Here is an 18,169-nt window from a genome sequence, read left to right as displayed (position 1 = left end):
ATGTCCCACGCAAGTCTGATTTGGAACTCTCGGACCTTGACCTTGGCCCCCCTACCGGCCCCCCAGTCGCCGAGGGCAGGGGTCACGCCACTGGATTCCCAGGGTCCTGACAGTGGCCCGAGCCCTACATCGCCCATCCTACATGTCCTCGGCCAACCCTGAGCCTGCTGAAATGGAAAGGGCTTGCCCCGGGTGCCTAATTATGGTGAGGAGGCAGCAATTAAGCATAACAGGGATCCTAAGGAAGCACTGAGATGAGAAAGGCAGTTCCGAGAGGGAGTAGGTGCCAGCGATGGCCGGGCCGAGAAGAGAAAGAACGACGCTGAGGACACACAACCATGGCGACCACCGGGGACAGCGACAGGGGAAAAAAAAAACAAAAACAAAGTCACGAGTGCGCATGCGCAGCAGAGCCCACGGGCGTGACCTGGCCTCCTCCTCTGTACGCTTGCGCGCTGCTTTCTCCGCCCACCGCTGTAAGCGGAACGGTGAGTGGGCTTCCAGACAGCGCCTCTTGCCGGAGCGCTCGGGAATTCACGCATGCGCCTCACACTGAGAGGATTCGCACGTTGCCAGCAGCGAGCTCTAGGCGGCGTCATCCCTCCGGTCGGGACGAAGCACGCACGCGCGGAAGTTCGCACGCGGGAAGGGCGGGTGTGCACCGCGAGCATGCGCCCTGCTGAGCGAGACGGCGGCTCGGCGGGGTCATCCGAGCGCAGGCGCAGTGCGGTGTTTGTCTGCGGGACTGACGGGCGGCCGGGCGGTGCGCGGCGGCGGCGGGGAAGATGGCGGCGTCCTCCCTGGAGCAGAAGCTGTCCCGCCTGGAAGCAAAGCTGAAGCAGGAGAACCGCGAGGCCCGGCGGAGGATCGACCTCAACCTGGATATCAGCCCCCAGCGGCCCAGGCCCAGTAAGCACGGCGGCGTGGGGGAGGGGGCGAGCGGGGCGGGGCGCGCGCCGCGGGAGGCCCCGCCCCCGCCTCCAGGCCCCGCCCCCGCTTCCGGGGCGCTCTAGCTCCTTCTCTCCGCCCCGCTCCTCGCTATCGGCCAGCGGTGAGAGGGTCACGGTGACCCGGGAGGCGTGGGGCCCGCGGGTTCCCGGGCAGCCCTTCCCCTGCCTGGGGGTTCCCCCTTAACGGGGCCTGGGAGCCTAGTTACCCGGCTCCAGGCGAGGCCCCCCACCTGATGACCCGCCCCCAATCACCGGGATCCTCGGAGCCTCTGTCACCTACCCTGAGCCTTGCTTCTCCTACTTCATGCGACCGTGACTACATCCAGGTCCTCCGCTAACATCCCTTTTCACCAGCTGATTCTACTCCCGCCATCTCAGTGATTGTGTCAAGAGGTTCCCCCCCCCCGTTCCGCACCTGGGTCCGTGTCTGGGATCTTGTCATTGGGCTCAGCGGACTCCCTCCCACATACAGTTTACCCATATACACCAGGCCCCCTCATACTCCTCTGACTCGTTTCACTGTTGCCATCTTTCTGGCTCCTCCAGAAATAAACACGCAACTCGCAAGCGCGGCGACTTTGTCATTTAGAATCAAGTGACTTCCCCATTCTTACACACCCACACCTATCCAGCCCGGGGATACCTGAGGCCAGTGCGACTTTATCTAGGCATCCCAGGGCACGTACACCTCCTTTCTGGTCCCACAGTCCCCGTGTCTCCCTGGCGTCTTGTCATCTGGAGTCAAGGCTACCCCCCAGCACGCACACCTGGCTCGGAATCACCATGACCACATCTAGTCTCCTTGTCATTTCCTGCATGATCCCCTCCCCATATCCTTGAAGCTCAGAGGGAGTCAGATTTTTCCCCTTCCTACAGACCTGATGAACAGCAGCCCACACACATGCTTTCTGTTTTTGTTTTTGGACGCACCGCGCGGCATGTGGCATGTTAGTTCCCCCACCAAGGATCGAACCCGTGCCCCCTGCGTTGGAAGTGCAGTCTTAACCACTGGACCACCAGGGAATTCCCCTGCCCACACACCCATGCCTTCTGTGTCTCTCTTGACCCAGCAAATTGCTCTCCTTTTTATCCCCTCTGATATGACTCCTGTGGCTTATGTAGCTCCCTGTGGAGTCATCCTGACAGGACAGGGAAGACACTTCCTCATCTGGGTTCCCCCACCACTGCCTGCTCACCCAGCCTGGCGCCCCCATCCTTGTGTAGGGTCCACTCCCCATTCTCCCTTTCCTGACCTGGGCCCGTGTGGGTTTCTCACTGGATTGGGGGTGTGTGTGTGTGTCTCTTGGGGCCCAGAAAAAAACCCGAGGTGGCAGTGCTGGCACTGGACACTGCCTGGGGTAGGAAGCCCAGCCAGGACTGGAGGGTCCCCGCTGGTCTCTGCAGTGTTACTCCCCCTCCAACCCCAGTGTGGACAAGACAGGCCTAGGTACGGGGCCTGGGGTGCCTTGCAGGGTGGCTGTCCCAGATGGAGAGCGAGGCACGGTGAGACCCATGGCGAGCAGGCCGCGGGGAGCCCCCTCCAGGCGTCTGTGTCTGTGTCAGCTCCATCCCATCCTCCCAGTTCTCCCATCTCTGTCGGTTTCTACCCATCTCTGCAGTTTGGTACCGCGTGCCTCCCCCTCCTCTCCGTTATGATTTGATTTGATTTCTTTTCTTTTGGACAAATCGGTGGTTTCCGTTGTGATTTATCGTGGTGTTGTTTTTTTTTTTTTTTTCTTCCTTTTCCCCATCCAGTTATTGTGATCACTCTAAGCCCTGCTCCTGCCCCGTCCCAACGAGCAGGTACCAGCCTTTTTATCATCGCTGCTTGGACCTCTGCACCATTGACCTAACCGCTGCCCCGGCCGCAGAATGCCATCCCCCCCTTCCCCCTCCCACGTGCTCCGTGTGTGCGTGTGCGCGTGCGCATCCCCCCCCCCACCCTCACTCTCTGTCCATCCACACCGTCCGCGTCCGGCCCACCCGGCCACTTCCTCTGTCTTCTCACCTCCCGCTCCTCCCTTCCTCTTGGGCTCAGGTTTGGACTCCCTGGAGGAGGAGACAGACTCCCTCACCGGCCGGGAGTCTGTCGCCTGCCAAGGGGGTCACGAGTGTCCGTGCGTGTGCCTGCAGGCGTGTGCATGAGCGGGGGGAGGGAGAGCTGCTCATCCGCCTCAGCAGCCCAGCGGACCCGTGTCGCCCCCTGGGCTGAGCCATGCTAGGCTTGGACTGAGTCCCTGTCCTCTCAGGGCTGGCGCGCCCCAGGGGGTGGGGGACCCTGGGGGTTGGAGGGCAGTGAGCACTGAGGGCCTCCGGGCGGGAAGTGGAGGAGACCCCGGCGCCTTGGAGGGAAGGCCGGGTGGAGCAGGGAGCAGGGTTGCAGTCGGGAAACCTCTGGAGAAGGTGGAATTTGAGCAAAGTCTCCTGGGAGGTGGGGGCAGCGCAGGGATGGAAGTAGAGGAAGCAGCCCCCCTAGGGGCGGAGGGCAGGTGCCAGTGGGTCTGGGAGCAGACGGGTGTGGGACATGCCTGTGCGAAGGGCGGGGGTGCTGAGAGAGATGGGGTGGGGGTCTGGCCTCATTGGTCCTTGTGAGCAGGACTAGGTTGGGAAGTGTGTGCGTGTGTGTGTGTGTGCACGCGCGTGCGTGCGTGCGTGCGCGCGTGCGTGTGTGTCGGAAGGTGAGGGGCTCTGTGGCTCTGCTGGAGACCCTGTGGCATGTCGTCTGCCCATCTGCGTGGGTTTGTGCCATGCCCTGTGTGCGTGTGCCTACGTGTGTCGACTGACAACCTGGTACGTGTGTGGCTCCTGATGGCCGCGTGCTCCCCACCCCCCACCCCCGCCCCGTGTCCTTTCTTGTTCTCTCTCATTCATTCTTCTCTCTCTCTCTTTCCCCTTCAGCCTCTCGCTCTCATTCTGCCCTCCTGACCTGCCGTGGGCCCGGTACCACCTCTGTGACTTCTGTTCTCAGGGTCTTTGTCTACCTCCCTCCACCCCACCTTAGCCACCCCGCACCGGCCCCGCTCACACGCCTACCGTGCGTCAGTTTGTGGGGCTGGCTGGAAGCCTCTGTCCCGCTACAGCCTTGGCCCCGGGTTCTGGGGCGGCCCTCAGAGGGCCCGGTGGACTGTGTAAGGGAGGGGACCGACAGGACACCACACCGAGAGGTGTGGGTAGGAGAGGGCTGTGGTCCTCACTCAGAAAGGGGGCCCTGGTGCCCCCAGGGAACCTGAACCTGACAGGGATCCAGGGTCCCGGTGCAGGGGGAGCTCGAGGGTCCTCGGGAGCCCCGGAGGTTGTCCAGCCAGAGAGGGAGGTACTACGACTGGGATTCTGGCCCCGGCAGAGCAGAGCAGCAGGGAGGGCACGGGAGGAGAGGCCTCCGGGCCAGTGGAGGGGACTGGGCCCGGCCACGTCCCCGGGGTCCCCAGAGCTCTTCCATCACTCCCGCCAGGCCCTCCTAGGACTGCAGGCCAGGCTCATAGACCTGCCCCTCGCTCTGGCTGCGGTCAGGGTTGCAGGCCAGCAAAGCGCCTGGGCACCAGGTGCTGAACATACCTGTCTCTACCCGTTGATCACTGGGCCCACGTCACCAGGTGCCTGGAGAACTGTGGGAGGAGAAGGTGGGCCATGCAGGAAGTGTGGAGAGAGGAGGGGGCGTCAGCCAAGGGCTAAGGAGAATGGCAGGCCCCCAGCTCCTGGCCTGCTCTCCAGGGAAAGGTGAACCTGGGAGGTGCTTGTAGCCTGCAGCCTCCTCAGCCAGGGGCTCCCCTTCTGGAGGCCGAGTGCCAGGGTCTCCGGGGTTCAGGGGTTCACTGGAGGGTCATCACCCTGGCCCCCACTCCCCACCCTGGGGCCTGCCCAGCCCGGAGGCTCCTAGCCCCTCAGGGAATCCGCTCTGCTTTCCCAGGCCCCTCCCCGGCCTGTCTCTGCAGCGCGTCCTCTGGGCAGCTGGGCCCCGAGTCTCGGCTCCCGGCTGTCTGTCTCCCGCCCTCCCGTCCCCTAATGCCGCCTGCCCGTCCTGGGGTGCCCGCTGCCTGCACGCTGCCTGCCCGCTGCCTGCCTGTAGCATGCCCGAGCTGTCCGCATGCAGGCTTCTGGAAAGAACCAAACTCGCCGCCTGGCCTGGCCCCTGGAGGGGCTGTGCCACCTGGATCCCCTCACCCCAGCCTGGGGTCCTGCCCCTGCCTCGTCGGCCCTAGCTCCGCAGGCCAGGCCGGGAGGCTCACCGATGAGCCCGCAGGCCAGAGGGCGGCCCTCCCTGACCCTGAAACAGAGTGCTGGGCGAGGCAGCTGGAAGCCTAGGTCCCTTGCCCGCTCTCTCCCCAGGGTGGTCCAGCCAAGGTCAGGCTGCCCACAGCGCCAGAGCTCGGGCTGATCCCAGCGGGCATTCCTGCCTTGTGTGGTCCAGAGTGTGGGTGTGGTGGCCCTGGGCCTGCTTCCCCGGCGGAGGTGGGGAGGAAAGGGACACAGCTGGGAGGCTGCCTGCCCGAAGGACGGCATCCGCCTCTGGGCCTCCGTTTTCTGTCAGGGGAGGCTTGGGGATGAACCCTCAGCCTCTGGGGACCAGCCCACCGCAAGCCCTTCCAGGTCAGAGGAGTGGGCGGGGTGCGGGGTGGGAAAAGGCACCCTAGGAGTGGTCTGGGAGCGGGGAGCTCCTCCAGCCCAGCGGGGCAGGGGGCTGTGCCGCCCTACCTGAGGGATGCCAGGGAGGGTAAGATGAGGGTTCCAGGCCCTTGAGTTGGGGCCAGCTGGGAGCTAACCCCCTCCCCGCCCCTGGTTCTCACCACCCCAGCCCTGCAGCTCCCACTGGCCAACGATGGGGGCAGCCGCTCACCGTCCTCCGAGAGCTCCCCGCAGCACCCCACGCCCCCCGCACGGCCCCGCCACATGCTGGGGCTCCCGTCAACCTTGTTCACACCGCGCAGCATGGAGAGGTGAGCGGCTAGGGTGGCCGGTGGGAGGGCCGGGAGGTTGGGGCCGGGGCGGGGCGGGGCGCAGGGCAAGCCTCAGGGAGGAGCTGGTGAGCTCTGTGGGACCCTGTGTGTTAGGGGCTGGGGTGGCTTCAGGTTGGTCAGGACCCGCTCTCTGTCCCCTCAGCATCGAGATTGACCAGAAGCTGCAGGAGATCATGAAGCAGACGGGCTACCTGACCATTGGGGGCCAGGTACCGCCCTTCCCTCGGCCCCCCCAGGGAGGGTGGGCAGGACGCTGCTGGTAGGTCTGGGCTGGGGGTGGAGGGCAGAGGCCCGGTGGACCCCCAGCCCTGGCTCTCCTCGCCAGCGCTACCAGGCGGAAATCAACGACCTGGAGAACCTGGGGGAGATGGGCAGCGGCACCTGTGGCCAGGTGTGGAAGATGCGTTTCCGGAAGACGGGGCACGTCATCGCTGTCAAGGTGAGCCCGCCCCCGCCCCGGGTGGGCCCCGCGCCCCAGGCTCGGCGCTAAGGCCCCTGCTGTCCCGTGCAGCAAATGCGGCGCTCGGGGAACAAGGAAGAGAACAAGCGGATCCTCATGGACCTGGACGTGGTCCTCAAGAGCCACGATTGCCCCTACATCGTGCAGTGCTTCGGGACCTTCATCACCAACGTGAGCCGGCCGCCTGCCCCCCAAGCCTCCCGCGCCCCCCGCCCCTCCCCCAGGACCCGAGCCTGTCTGGGGTGGGCAGGAGGGTACAGCCACCCCGCCAAGCCGCCACCTGCTGTCCCCGCAGACGGACGTCTTCATTGCCATGGAGCTCATGGGCACGTGCGCCGAGAAGCTCAAGAAGCGGATGCAGGGCCCTATCCCTGAGCGGATCCTGGGCAAGATGACGGTGGCGGTGAGCAGCTGGGTGGGGCGCGGGCGGGCGGGCGGTCCCCAACCCCCCCCCCCCGCCCCACCAGGCCCCGTCACTGCCATCACTGGTGCCCTCCTCTGCCCGCGCCGCAGATCGTGAAGGCACTCTACTACCTGAAGGAGAAGCACGGCGTGATCCACCGGGACGTCAAGCCCTCCAACATCCTGCTGGATGAGCGGGGCCAGATCAAGCTCTGCGACTTCGGCATCAGCGGCCGCCTCGTCGACTCCAAAGCCAAAACGCGGAGCGCGGGTTGCGCTGCCTACATGGCAGTAAGTGGGGCCCAGCAGCGCCCGGCGGGCGGGCGGGCATGAGGGGCGGTGCGCCCACCCCAGCCACAGGGATACATCCACCCTCTCCTCCTTCCCGCCGGCAGCCTGAGCGCATCGACCCCCCGGACCCCACCAAGCCCGACTACGACATCCGGGCCGACGTGTGGAGCCTGGGCATCTCCTTGGTGAGTTGGGGTCCCTGCTCTCCGAGGCCAGGGGTGGGGTCTTCTCGGGGTACGGAGGCAGGTGGCGGGAAAGGGCAGGATCCTGTCCTTGGCCGGCCCAGCCCTGCCCGTCTCTCTCCCAGGTGGAGCTGGCGACGGGACAGTTTCCCTACAAGAACTGCAAGACGGACTTTGAGGTCCTCACCAAAGTCCTACAGGAAGAACCCCCGCTCCTGCCCGGTCACATGGGCTTCTCGGGGGACTTTCAGTCCTTCGTCAAAGACTGGTGAGGGGACTTGCCTGGTGGCACAGCGGTTAAGACTCCACGCTCCCGATGCAGGGGGCCCGGGCTCAATCCCTGGTCAGGGAACTAGATCCCACATGCATGCCGCAACTAAGAGTTAAAGACTGGTGAGGAGCCCCGCCCCCGCCCTCCACTCTGGAAGGCAGGGTGAGGTCAGATGTGGCCCTGCACCCAGGCCACTGGGGAGGGGAGAGGGGCCCCAGGATGGTGTGGGGGCTGGAGCCCGAGCCCCGGGAGCTAGGAGTTGGGTTTGGACTCAGCCTGAGGGGACACCTGGCCCCAGGGGTATTTGGCAGGGTGGCCCTCGGGCTTCACCTTGGGGGAGCTGTGAACGAGCAGAGGCGCCCCAGGGCTAAGGGCTCTGAGTGTCCTGCACCAACTGGCAAGAGTAGCGCACGCAGCACGTCCACATTGGAGCCTCCCGTGGGGGAGCCCACCCACCCCTCCCATGGGCGTCTCACGGCCCACATTGGGCTTCTGTCACGGTGGGGGGCCCAAGCGCAGGCCCGGGAGGGTGCGGGCTTCTGCCCACAGATCTTGCAGACCCGACAACTCAGCCACGAGGGCGGCCAGGCCTCTCCTACCTGCTCTTACTTCTCTTCCTTTCCTCTTCTCCCTCCAGCCTTACTAAAGATCACAGGAAGAGACCAAAGTATAATAAACTACTTGTGAGTACCCGGGGCCCTCCCCAGCCCCCATCCTAAGCCCCCCGCCACACTGGGCACCGGGCCTGAGCAAGGCCAGCAGGGAAGACGCCCTCGCCCTAAGTGCCCTGCCTTGGGCCCCACAGGAACACAGCTTCATCAAGCGCTACGAGACGCTGGAGGTGGACGTGGCGTCCTGGTTCAAGGATGTCATGGCGAAGACCGAGTCGCCGCGGGCGAGCGGGGTCCTGAGCCAGCATCACCTGCCCTTCTTCAGGTAGCCGCACAGCGGCAGCCAGCCTACTGGGGGCCGGGGGCGTGGCCACCGGCCTCCCCTTCCCCACCCGGCCACCCAGCTGCCCGCCAGGGGAGCCCTGGGACCTGGACGGCCGCCGAGGGCTGAGGACAGAAAGTAGGGGGCGCCAACCCACCCCTGACTCCCTGCCCACCAGCCATGGACAGATGGGCCCACCAGGCCCCAGCCCTTCCCGTCCTAGGATCAGCCGGCTGTGCGCATCCCCTCCGACAGACACTGTGAACGGAAGACAGCAGGCCGCGAGCAGACTCGCTATTTATTCAGTTGTAACCTCTGGGCTGGGGCGGCCCCCAGGGGCCGGGAGAGAGCTGCCCGTCCTGTCCCCTCCCCTCCACACCGCGCTGTCCCACCGCCGCCTCGCACGCACATGCACCCTGGCTCCATCTCCCTCTCTCTGTCCCCTTCCTCTCTACCTCTCTGGCTTTCCCTGTCTCCCTCCCTGCTTCTGCCTCTCTCCTGGCCCAGGCCCTGCCACCCCCGGCGGCACCCCTGGGTCCGTTTAGGTCTCCGGCAAGCCATGAGTCAGTTGGCTGGTGTCCTCGCCCTGGGCAGGCGGGCTGGACGTTGTGACTGCAGCCAGACCCAGGCTGGTCTCTCTCTTTCTCTTTTTGATCTCAGGGGGTCCTTTTTGGAGTTTATCGTATTTTATTGTACTTGGTGGGGTGTTTGGGGGGTGGGGGGAGGAGAAGAGCTTGTTCTCATGGGGTTTGTCGGTACCTTCAGAAACTTTTACCAAAGTCATGTTTAGCTGCTTGTGGTGGCAGCCCCCCCGATGGCCCACGGGCGCTGGGGGGCTGGGGGCCGAGCCTTGGGGGCCTGGGCCACCCCGCCGGGGAGAGACTAGTCCCAAAGGTGGGCTCTGGGTGGGGGGGCGGGGTGCTCCTCCCTCGGGGCTGGAGACTGGCCACAGCTTGTAGGGGTGAGTTGAGGACCTCGGGGGGTGTGGAGGGAGCCCAAGGGGCCGTGGCCACACAGGGTGGCCTTCAGGGAAGGCAGGCGTGGGGCATGGTGGAGGGCAGCAGGTGCTGGTGAGGCAGAGGCGGAGGAGGGAATGGGTGACAGGAGCGGGGGCCATGGGGCCCGGGGAGACAGGGATTGAGGGCACGTGGAGTGGACGTGGGGGGTCTGAGGATGTGTGACAGGGACAGAGGTGGGGCAGGCCGAGGGCTGGGCGTGTGGAGGCAGTCACGCCCTCGTAGTGGCCCTGAGCGCCCCTTGACTCACCCAGAGCTGGCCAGTCCCCAGCCCACACCGAGGCCCGGGCCCTGGGGAGCAGCGAGAGCAGGAGGAGGGGGTGTGTTTCCTTTTTGTTGGTGATGCATGCAAATCAAGTAGACAACGAAATAACAACAAAAAACAAAAGAAAACTCCAGAAAAACCACAAAAAGCAGCCAACACCAAAGGTGAGGAAGCTCGCTGGATGTAGCTGAAGCAATCTAGACTAGGCGTCACTGTACCCTCCATCTAGCTCACCGACTGTAGTTACTACTAGGATAGTCACAAAACGCCGCATGTTTTAAAAAGTACTCGAAGTCATCTTTTCTCTGCCCCCCACCCCGGGGGTGGCCACCTTCTTTCGCTCCAATCCCCTTTGTGAGGGGAGGGGGGCAGGGTGCGGGGCCAGTAGGCCTGGCTCCCGCCCTCCCTCATGGGCCCCAGCCACAGGGGCCTTTGTGGGTAGCCGGGAAGGTCACGTGGCTGGCCCCAAGGGCCAGCTGCCTGAGTTTATTTTTATTTAACTTTATTTTCTGTTTTGTGAGTGTGTGTCGGCCCGTTTCCCCTCCCCGCCTTCAGTGTTAAATGGGAGCCTCTCCTTCCCCCCTACCTTTCCCATGTCTCCCCCCCTCCACCCAGTCACCAGTCACCAGCCATCCCTCTCCATCAGGCAGAGGGTGAAGTGGGCAGGTGGGGGCCTGGGGCGGCCTGGGCCCAGCCCATGGTCTACAACCCCTTCTCAGGCCGCCAGTACTGCCCCGTCCCTTTTTAAAACGAAACGCCCTCGTTTGTAAATCCTTAGACGCTTGAGAATAAAACCCCTCCCTTTTCTTCTGCGGTGTCTGTGGTGTGTGTTGTGAGCCTGGCAGGGCCTGGCAGTGAGGTGGGGGAAGGGGTCGTGAGCCCCGACCTTGGGGCTCGGGGGCTGGTGGATGGGGCCTCTGCAGCGAAGAGAGACAGGCAGGGCTGGGGGCTGGCGGGGAGGTGTTTGTAGTGACGCCCCATTTCTAATGGCCATTGTGAGGGACCTCCCCCCAGCCTGATAGCTACGGGTCTGGTCAGAGAGCCCTTAATCCCCAGCAGGCCTTGGCCATGGGCTCTGATGTCGGCCCATCAGTGCACCGCCCCCGCTCCTTGCCTCCCCAAATGGCCCCCCAGCCAAGGCCAGAGCCGCCTGCCCGCCTGCCTGGCCCAGTGCTGCCTCAGCCGGTCCAGCATGCTGGGCACCGCTATCCTGCTGCTGGCCCTGCTCCCAGGGATGACCACCTTGCCCAGCGAGTCAGCTGGTATGTACAGGCAAGGGGACGTGGCCCAGCACACCCCAACTCCCGTGTTACTCTTTCTCAGTGCACCCTCTCATCCACCCCGCCTGGGGGAACGGGGGTGGGTGGGAGGTGGGGTCTGCACCGTCCCCCGTTTTCCAGGTTCTCTGGGATCCCCAACTTCTTCGAAGTCCCAGCAGCCAGGTGAGACCAAGGGCTGTGGGAGGGGAGCAGTCTGCGCCAATGCTTTTAAGGAGTGTCTGTGCCGGTAATTCTGGACATTTGAGAACATCCTTTGATGAGGACCCCAGCTGAGCGCCTCCTTAAGGCAGAGGTCTTTGTCAGTGTGGTGCATGTGTGTGTGATCACACACCCCAGTGGAGGCTCCCCTGTGCCTCTACCCTTTGCCGATGCTGCCCTCAGCCTGCGAGTGAGTGAGGAACACTGACAAAGGGAAAAGGCCCAGACCCGTGTGGCCGGGCTGGGCCTCCACGATGCCCAAAGGGCTTGGGGGAGAGCGCCTTGCTATTCTTCCCTCCCCTTAGAAAGGCAAGAATGGGGCCAGCACCCTCCCCCCAAACGGCCCTGCTGTGACCCCAGAGGAGCCCCTGGTCCTCGGTGGATGAGCGGGGGGTTCAGACTCCAGAAGGGGAGGGCCTTTGACCTCACCCAGGCTGACCCTCCACCATCAGGTGCCCCTCGACCCCTTCCGGGCCAGGGATTCCCTCGCTCACTGGGGATGGTGAAGTAGAGGTCTGGGAAGGGGGCTCCTCCCCAGGAAGGCGCAGCTTTGCGCCCGGGCTCAGGGGCTGGGCTGGGATGTCCCCCAGGTCTCCAGCGGGTACATCCCAGCTGCTTTACGGCTGGCGGTGGGAAGCGCGGAGCCGAGCGCGGGTGAATCCTCCACCGCAACTGCATCCATTTTCCAAAGTAGGCAGTGGAGGCGAGGTTGGCTCACTTGCCAAGGGGGCCTAAGGGACAGCGCATCCTCCTTCCCCTGTGCCACCCTTTCTCCCTGCCAGTGTCCCCGTTCCGCGCGGCGCCAGGGCCCAGGCTGCGCCGACCCCTTTTCAGTCTGGAGCTGTCGGACGCGGAGGACGCCTTCCCGCGCCGCGCGGGGCCGTTGGAGGTCCCGGCTGACAGCCGCGTGTTCGTGCAGGTACGGGCGCGGGGCTCACCGAGGCCGGGTGGCAGCCGGTGGGGGCAGCCAACCCTGACCGCGACCCCGCCCCCCAGGCGGCCCTGGCCCGTCCCTCCCCGCGCTGGGGCATGGCCCTGCACCGCTGCTGGGTGACACCATCCTCACGCCAGACCCCGGGCCCCGCCCTGGCGCTGCTGCGCGGGGGCTGTTCCGCCGACTCCTCGGTCACCTTCCCGCCACCGCGGCCGCTCCCAGGTGCCGCTCGCCCCGCGCGCTTCAGCTTCCGCCTGCGCCCGGTCTTCAACGCCTCTGTGCAGTTCCTGCACTGCCAGCTGAGCCGCTGCCGCCGCCTCCGGGGAGCCCGCCAGACGCCTGCGCCTCTGACGCTGTCTCCACCGTCGCCGGTGCTCGGGCACGGGGCGGGGAATCTGGGCGCCCGGGCCCGTCGGGGCTGGGCACAAGAGCCTCTGGCATCTGAGGGAGAAGCCTCTTAGGGTTTGGGGATCTGAGGGTCTGGGAGCTTTTGGACCTGGGGGCGGAGGTACCTCGAAACTGGGAGTAGGCACTGGGTCTCAGGCTGAGGTTAGGCGCAGGGGCGTCCGAAGGGGCCGAATTTCCAGGGGTCTAGTATTGCGACACCTGGTTGCAATATAGTGCTGGACGCTTAGATCTCTTGGGAGCCCTGGGGACCCGCCCCTGGAGCCGGGGCCCTGACGTCCCCGCCTCTTGCCTCCCCCTCCTCCCAGTGTCTGCCTCGGGATGAGGCGTGCGCGGGCGCCGGCAGTGGCCGCGATGAGAGTCTGGGTGCCGACAGCCCTCACCTGCACACGCTGACGCAGCCCATCGTGGTCACGGTGCCGCGGCTGCCCCCCAGTGAGCACGCAGTAGTCCTCAGCGGGGCTCTCTGGGGTCGGGAAGGGGGATGGGGAGGACATCTGAGGCATGAGCCCAGTCTCTGCGTTGTACTCCTCACAGGGCCACCCAAGGGCGTCCCCGGCAGAGCCGTGCGACCCGAGCCTCCCGCGCCGGCCCCGGGGGTCCTGGAGCCCGCGCCGGTGGTAGCACTTGTGTTGGCCGCCTTCGTGCTGGGCGCCGCTCTGGCCGCCGGGCTCGGCCTCGTCTGCGCTCACTCAGGTACCAACCTGCGTCCGCCGGGATCTCCGCCTGGCCCCCAGCCTATTCCCACGCGTCCGGACCCCTGGTCGCGGCGATCCCAGCCTGCTCGGGCCTGACCATCCCTAGACCTGCTTCCGCTACGCCTGCAGCAGCCCCCCAGGGGGCGCCCTTGCCCCAGCCCAGCGCGCAGCAACCCCTACTCCTCAGACTGCCTTTCCTCTCCAGCGCCCCTGCCCCCCGGCCCGCCCCCGACAGCCTCGCCCAGCGGCCCCCCGCCCAGCAGGCCCCAGTGAGGCAGGTAAGTGTTGGGGGGAGGGAAGAGGGGGAGTGTAACCTGGGGCCGGTAGGACGGATGGAGGAGGGAGGTGATAATGACTCTTCATAGCGCGTTCTCTCTGCCAGGCGGAGTACCAAATGTTTTACGCATATTAATCCTTGTAACAAGCTTCAGGTAGATACTCCTATAATCCCCATAATAGATATTTAAAAATGAGACACTCTCTGAAATTAACTTGCCAAAGATCACAAAATTTGGTGGAGCTGGGATTAGAAATCACGTAGTGGGTGACTCGCGGCCGACTGAGCGCTTAGTGTCGTAGAAAGGACCTCAACACCTCAGACAGGCACACTAGGCAAGGAGAATTCGGGTTTCAGACCTAGCACCCACCCTCGCCCCGGCACACAGACTGATGGGGCGGCCAATGATCGGTTGGGAAGGGGGTGACCTGCCGTAGCGTCCTCTACCCTGCTCAGCCTGAGTCGCCCCTCTCCAGAGATAGCGCGCCCCCAACAGGGTCCAGAGACATACCAGCCACAGCCTTGGACCAGGCCCGCCAGGACCTGAGACTCGATGGGACTAAGATCCCTGCGCCCCGCGCCCCCTCTTGCTCCTCCTCCCACCCTCCCACCTGGGCTCAGAATAAACATCTGGCCTGAACTGCAGCGTTCTGAAGTCTGCGTGCGCGCGTGGCGCGGGGGTGGGGATTCCGGGGTGGAAAAGGTCCAGACTGGAGGGGTGGAGCTCTGGGGCGGGGCTCATACGCCCTTATATATACGTGTGCGGTTACCGCCCAGGGGAGCCCCAAGGGCATTTTGTCCCAGACAAAAAAGGGACACCCAACCCCACCAGCTTAAATTTAAAAATAAGCCTCGCCTCCTTCTCCACCCCTGCACCGCCCACCTGCCTTCTCAACCCCAGGATTTCTCCGCTCTCCACTCCCACCGCCCGGACCCTGCCCTCGCTAGGGCCTCGAGCTCAGGCCTCTGCTCCAGTCTCCTCTCCGTCTAGCCTAAAGGTCCTAAATCCCTCCTGCCCGAGCTCCTCCCTCCCCAGAGCATAGACAAGGGGATGACTATTAGCTCCATTTTACGGTTGAGGAAACTGAGGTTCGGCAAGGCCAAATCACTTGCTCACCAGTCAGGGCTGGCCGACCCCACAGCCCAGGCTCTTGGCTACAAAGCACATAATAGGAGTTTCACAAGACGTAGTTCTGGAAGGGAGGGAGGGCACGAGATCTAAGAACTTGGCCCCAGTTCACGAATGAGATAGAATGCGGGCGGGGGGTCTCGTTCGCCCCCGCCTCAGTTAGACGCCAGTCTCCCCATTACTTCCCGGGGAAGCAGTTCCCTTCGGCCCGCAAACGCAGAGCCACGCCCCCATCTACTTCTGCCTCCGCGCGGGGTCTTTTGGCCCCAGCGGCCGCCGTAACCCCGCCCACTAGGGAAACGGCCCCGGAACGACGACACCGCCCTCACCCGGCTCACCGGCATGAAGCCCCCGCAGCGGCGGCGAGCGGCCCCGGCGCGCTATCTGGGTGAGGTGACCGGCCCCGCGGCCTGGAGCGCCCGCGAGAAGCGGCAGCTGTTACGACTACTGCAGGCGCGACGGGGCAAGCCGGAGCCGGACGCCGCCGAGCTGGCCCGGCAGCTGTCGGGCCGGAGCGAGGTCGAGGTGAGAGGGGTCTCGGGATGGGAGCGAGGCTGGAGGTGGGGCTAGGATGTTTTCGGGGCTGGCGGAGGGGCGGGCCCTGGGAGTTGGCGGGACGAGAGTGAGGCTGGGGGCGGGGCCTTGGAGTGGGCGGGTCGAGGGTGAGGCGGGGGCGAGGTTGAGGAACCGGAAGAACGCCGGAGGAGGCGGGATTAGTGCAAGGCTGGGCCTTGTGTGCCTGCGAGAAGCTGAGGGCGGGGCGAGGGCGGAACATAGCCGAGAGGCGGGGCGAGGAGGAGACAGTGCTGCGGCAGGCTGAGGGGCGGGGCGAAGCCAAAATTTAGGAGCGGAGCGAACTCTGAGTTAGAGCGGAGGCCCCGGACTGGATGGAAGGCGCAGAGGGACTGGGTGGGAATGAGGTTGAAGTGAGTCAGGAAATGGGGCGGAGTGGACGAAGCGGGCAGGTGACTAGGGTAGTACTTAGCAAAGGGTGGGCCCTGGCTGCGGGGAGGAGCCAGAACCAGCCAGGGCCTTACATCTTTGTCAGGTAACTGGTCACACCTGGGGCCTTGGCCCAAGACCCCTGGGCAGAGTCCCTATGACCCTTAACTCCGGGCCAGCGGGAGGCTAGGGAGCAGTGGCCGGCCCTGGAGCAGGCAGTGGACTGCCTAGCTCTGGGCTTCTAGAAGGTCCGTTTGGCCTCATCCTCTCACTTCCCCAGATCCAGGACTTTCTCCGGCAGCTCAAGGGCCGAGTGCTCCGAAAGGCCACTCGGAGGATGCATCCAGGTGGCCCACAGGGTCCCAGGCGCCGGGAAACACAGACCCCGGCCCCCATCGAGGTGAGGCGGGGCGAGGCTCCCCAAGGCCGGCCCCTGGAGGATGAGGTGGGAGTTGGGGGGATAACCTGGTCAGGGGAGCCGCAGGAGGGGTAGGGCTTGGGGGACTCCTGAAGGTTGATCCGTGAGCACCTTCTGGTTACTCCACCCAGGTGTGGATGGATTTGGCTGAGAAGATAACAGGCCCGCTGGAGGAGGCCCTGACCGTGGCTTTCTCACAGGTACAGCCATCTGCCAGGAAGGATGGGGGTATCCCGGGGACGGGGTCATATATGTGAGTCTCATTAAGCTGGACCTGGTTCCTGGGTCCCTTCCTCTTGCCAGCTCTGTGACTCTGGTCCGTCACCGGACACCCTAGCCTCAGTGTCCGCCCTTCTGAGGCCCTCTGCTGAATGTGACGCCTTCCTCAGGGTGGTAGGGAGGATTTGGAGGTGGAAGGCTGTCTCCTGCAGGGCAGGGGAGTAGCCCACGGGGACACTTCTGCCTTTCCTTGCCTGATCTCTCTGCCTGCCAGGTGCTCACCATCGCAGCCACGGAGCCCATCAGCCTCCTGTACTCCCAGCCCCCCAAGCCCACGCAGGCTCGTGGAAAGCTACTGCTCCTCAGCGCCCCTGGAAGGCAGGAGGACCTGGGCCCTGAGGCTCCTGGCCCCGCCCCCAAGACACAAGGCCCTGCCCCTGAGGCATCCTCTGAGTCCCTGGCTGGCCCGTCCGCTGAGGAAGACTTTTCTGTGGACTTCGAGAAGATCTACAAGTACCTGTCGTCCATCTCCCGCGGCGGCCAAGGCCCCGAGCTTTCCCCAGCTGGTGAGAAGGGAGGGGCTGACGATCTGGGGGTGGGAGTCTCCGGCGGCAAGCCCCGCCCTTCCCTCACCCGTCCCCTTTCCATCCATCACCAGAGTCAGCTGTGGTCCTTGACCTGCTCATGGCACTTCCTGAGGAGTTGTCCCGCCTGCCCTGCGCTGCCCTGGTTGAACATATGTCAGATACGTACCTACGCCTGATGGCCCCCCAGCCCGACCCTGCCAGTGGGGGCCTGGGGTCTGGGGCTGAGGATGACGGGACAGGCTCCAGGGGGCAAGAGGAGGCTGGCCAGGCCACTCCTCAGGCCCCCGAGAATGCTGGGCCCAGCGAACCGATATCCACTTGGCAAGCAGCTGGGATCTGCCCCCTGAACCCATTCCTGGTACCCCTGGAGCTTCTGGGCCAGGTGGCCACCCCTGCAAGGTGAGGGGCCCGGCACCTCACCAGACACACCAGACATCGGTGAGCCCCCAGGCCCTCAGTCCTGCTTGGGCTGGCACTGGGTTGTCACTGAGGATCTTGCCACGGCGGAAGGTCCCTGATGCAGTGTGCAGTACAGGTCGCCTTTAAGGTGCTCGATACAGCGTGGGTCTCAGAAATGGAAGCACAGGGAATTCCCTGGTGATCCAGTGGTTGGACTACACGCTCTCCCTGCCGAGCGCTCGTGTTCAATCCCTGGTTGGGGAACTAAAAACCCACAAGCTGTACAGCACAGCCAAAAAAAACGCCAAAAACCGAAGCAAAGTTGTACAGGGTTTCAGCCATAGAACTGGGGTGGGGGGGTTCCAGCCAGATGGCTGGGCTAAAATCACCCTCAAATACTCCCCCCACTGGTTTCTCATCCCTTCTGAAGTCCTGTGTCCGGTGTCCTGTAACTGTGAATAAAGTTCTGGTCTATACCCCTGGCTGTCTTTCTCCTGTGAGTGAAAGGTGGGAGGGGGCCTAGAATCAGAGGTAGGGAGCCATAGCTTGGAGTCCTGGGGACGGAGCGGGGACATGCCAGGGAGGAGGGTGTGGTTTTCGGTAAAGGCCACTGCACCAGGTCCAGTCTGATGCCATCTGGAGCGACCTTGGCTTGGCTGTGAGGGGACCCTTGGTGATTGTTTGGAGGGTCTAGGCCTGAGCCTGACCCGTGTCGGGGAAAGGTTTTCAGAGCCCGATGACCCTCCATCATACAGACGGAGGGGAGAGGCTAGCAGAGTGAGGGTGGCCAGGTCGGGGGAGCTGGACTCCTGACCACCGGAGGGTTAAAGGTGGGCTGCCCATGTGGCAGGAAGTTGGAGGGAGGGGAGTGAGTCCCTGAGGTAGCCTTGGGGAAGCAAGTGGGGGAGGGAGGGAGAGCTGGAGGGGCCTTAGGAGCAGGAAAGGGGGGGCAGAGCTG

At 64.6% G+C, this 18,169-nt stretch overlaps 3 protein-coding genes across 8 annotated transcripts; all 3 read left to right on the top strand.

The window, feature by feature from the left end:
• The first annotated feature begins 713 nt into the window (after nucleotides 1-713).
• Nucleotides 714-9,846, top strand: MAP2K7 (mitogen-activated protein kinase kinase 7). Of its 3 annotated transcripts, XM_060145330.1 has the most exons (12): nucleotides 714-909; nucleotides 2,706-2,753; nucleotides 5,743-5,884; nucleotides 6,048-6,114; nucleotides 6,231-6,344; nucleotides 6,417-6,536; nucleotides 6,661-6,768; nucleotides 6,879-7,058; nucleotides 7,163-7,243; nucleotides 7,366-7,508; nucleotides 8,149-8,194; nucleotides 8,317-9,846. In XM_060145330.1, exons 1-12 carry the CDS (start codon nucleotides 786-788, stop codon nucleotides 8,449-8,451), a joined length of 1,308 nt encoding a protein of 435 aa, XP_060001313.1. In that variant the 5' UTR covers nucleotides 714-785; the 3' UTR covers nucleotides 8,452-9,846. The 3 variants fall into 3 exon arrangements, with proteins under 3 accessions (XP_060001313.1, XP_060001314.1, XP_060001315.1); XM_060145331.1 differs by lacking the exon at nucleotides 2,706-2,753; XM_060145332.1 differs by lacking the exon at nucleotides 714-909 and having other exon boundaries at nucleotides 3,849-5,884.
• A 28-nt stretch (nucleotides 9,847-9,874) lies between these two features.
• TGFBR3L (transforming growth factor beta receptor 3 like) lies at nucleotides 9,875-14,964 on the top strand. 3 transcript variants are annotated; one of them, XM_060145335.1, is made up of 7 exons: nucleotides 9,875-10,987; nucleotides 11,986-12,122; nucleotides 12,200-12,508; nucleotides 12,851-12,977; nucleotides 13,080-13,238; nucleotides 13,446-13,518; nucleotides 14,844-14,964. In XM_060145335.1, the coding sequence occupies exons 1-6, from the start codon at nucleotides 10,804-10,806 to the stop codon at nucleotides 13,511-13,513; spliced, it is 984 nt and encodes a 327-aa protein (XP_060001318.1). In that variant the 5' UTR covers nucleotides 9,875-10,803; the 3' UTR covers nucleotides 13,514-13,518; nucleotides 14,844-14,964. The 3 variants fall into 3 exon arrangements, with proteins under 3 accessions (XP_060001318.1, XP_060001317.1, XP_060001316.1); XM_060145334.1 differs by lacking the exon at nucleotides 14,844-14,964 and adding an exon at nucleotides 13,906-14,602; XM_060145333.1 differs by lacking the exons at nucleotides 13,446-13,518; nucleotides 14,844-14,964 and having other exon boundaries at nucleotides 12,851-13,412.
• A 22-nt stretch (nucleotides 14,965-14,986) lies between these two features.
• SNAPC2 (small nuclear RNA activating complex polypeptide 2) lies at nucleotides 14,987-17,687 on the top strand. 2 transcript variants are annotated; one of them, XM_060145338.1, is made up of 5 exons: nucleotides 14,987-15,171; nucleotides 15,869-15,988; nucleotides 16,138-16,259; nucleotides 16,500-16,791; nucleotides 16,884-17,122. In XM_060145338.1, the coding sequence occupies exons 1-5, from the start codon at nucleotides 14,989-14,991 to the stop codon at nucleotides 16,986-16,988; spliced, it is 822 nt and encodes a 273-aa protein (XP_060001321.1). In that variant the 5' UTR covers nucleotides 14,987-14,988; the 3' UTR covers nucleotides 16,989-17,122. The 2 variants fall into 2 exon arrangements, with proteins under 2 accessions (XP_060001321.1, XP_060001320.1); XM_060145337.1 differs by having other exon boundaries at nucleotides 14,989-15,171; nucleotides 16,138-16,206; nucleotides 16,884-17,687.
• Nucleotides 17,688-18,169: the final 482 nt, after the last annotated feature.

This window comes from Lagenorhynchus albirostris, chromosome 3 (genome assembly GCF_949774975.1).
Source record: "Lagenorhynchus albirostris chromosome 3, mLagAlb1.1, whole genome shotgun sequence".
Classification (NCBI taxonomy): domain Eukaryota; kingdom Metazoa; phylum Chordata; class Mammalia; order Artiodactyla; family Delphinidae; genus Lagenorhynchus; species Lagenorhynchus albirostris.
The sequence above is the reverse complement of the archived record's forward strand: the minus strand, read 5'-3'. Positions and strand labels throughout refer to the sequence as shown.

What these genes read in the sequence shown, in the direction of transcription:
- MAP2K7 (XM_060145330.1), top strand. Translation starts at nt 786, where the DNA reads ATGGCGGCGTCCTCCCTGGAGCAGAAGCTGTCCCGCCTGGAAGCAAAG. An exon ending in GGCACGTCATCGCTGTCAAG is followed by an intron (nt 6,345 to 6,416) that starts GTGAGCCCGCCC and finishes TGTCCCGTGCAG; the next exon opens with CAAATGCGGCGCTCGGGGAA. An exon ending in GTTGCGCTGCCTACATGGCA is followed by an intron (nt 7,059 to 7,162) that starts GTAAGTGGGGCC and finishes TCCCGCCGGCAG; the next exon opens with CCTGAGCGCATCGACCCCCC.
- SNAPC2 (XM_060145337.1), top strand. Translation starts at nt 14,989, where the DNA reads ATGAAGCCCCCGCAGCGGCGGCGAGCGGCCCCGGCGCGCTATCTGGGT. An exon ending in CGGGCCGGAGCGAGGTCGAG is followed by an intron (nt 15,172 to 15,868) that starts GTGAGAGGGGTC and finishes TCACTTCCCCAG; the next exon opens with ATCCAGGACTTTCTCCGGCA. An exon ending in TGACCGTGGCTTTCTCACAG is followed by an intron (nt 16,207 to 16,499) that starts GTACAGCCATCT and finishes TCTGCCTGCCAG; the next exon opens with GTGCTCACCATCGCAGCCAC.
- TGFBR3L (XM_060145333.1), top strand. Translation starts at nt 10,804, where the DNA reads ATGTCGGCCCATCAGTGCACCGCCCCCGCTCCTTGCCTCCCCAAATGG. An exon ending in ACAGCCGCGTGTTCGTGCAG is followed by an intron (nt 12,123 to 12,199) that starts GTACGGGCGCGG and finishes CCCGCCCCCCAG; the next exon opens with GCGGCCCTGGCCCGTCCCTC. An exon ending in CGCTGTCTCCACCGTCGCCG is followed by an intron (nt 12,509 to 12,850) that starts GTGCTCGGGCAC and finishes CCCTCCTCCCAG; the next exon opens with TGTCTGCCTCGGGATGAGGC.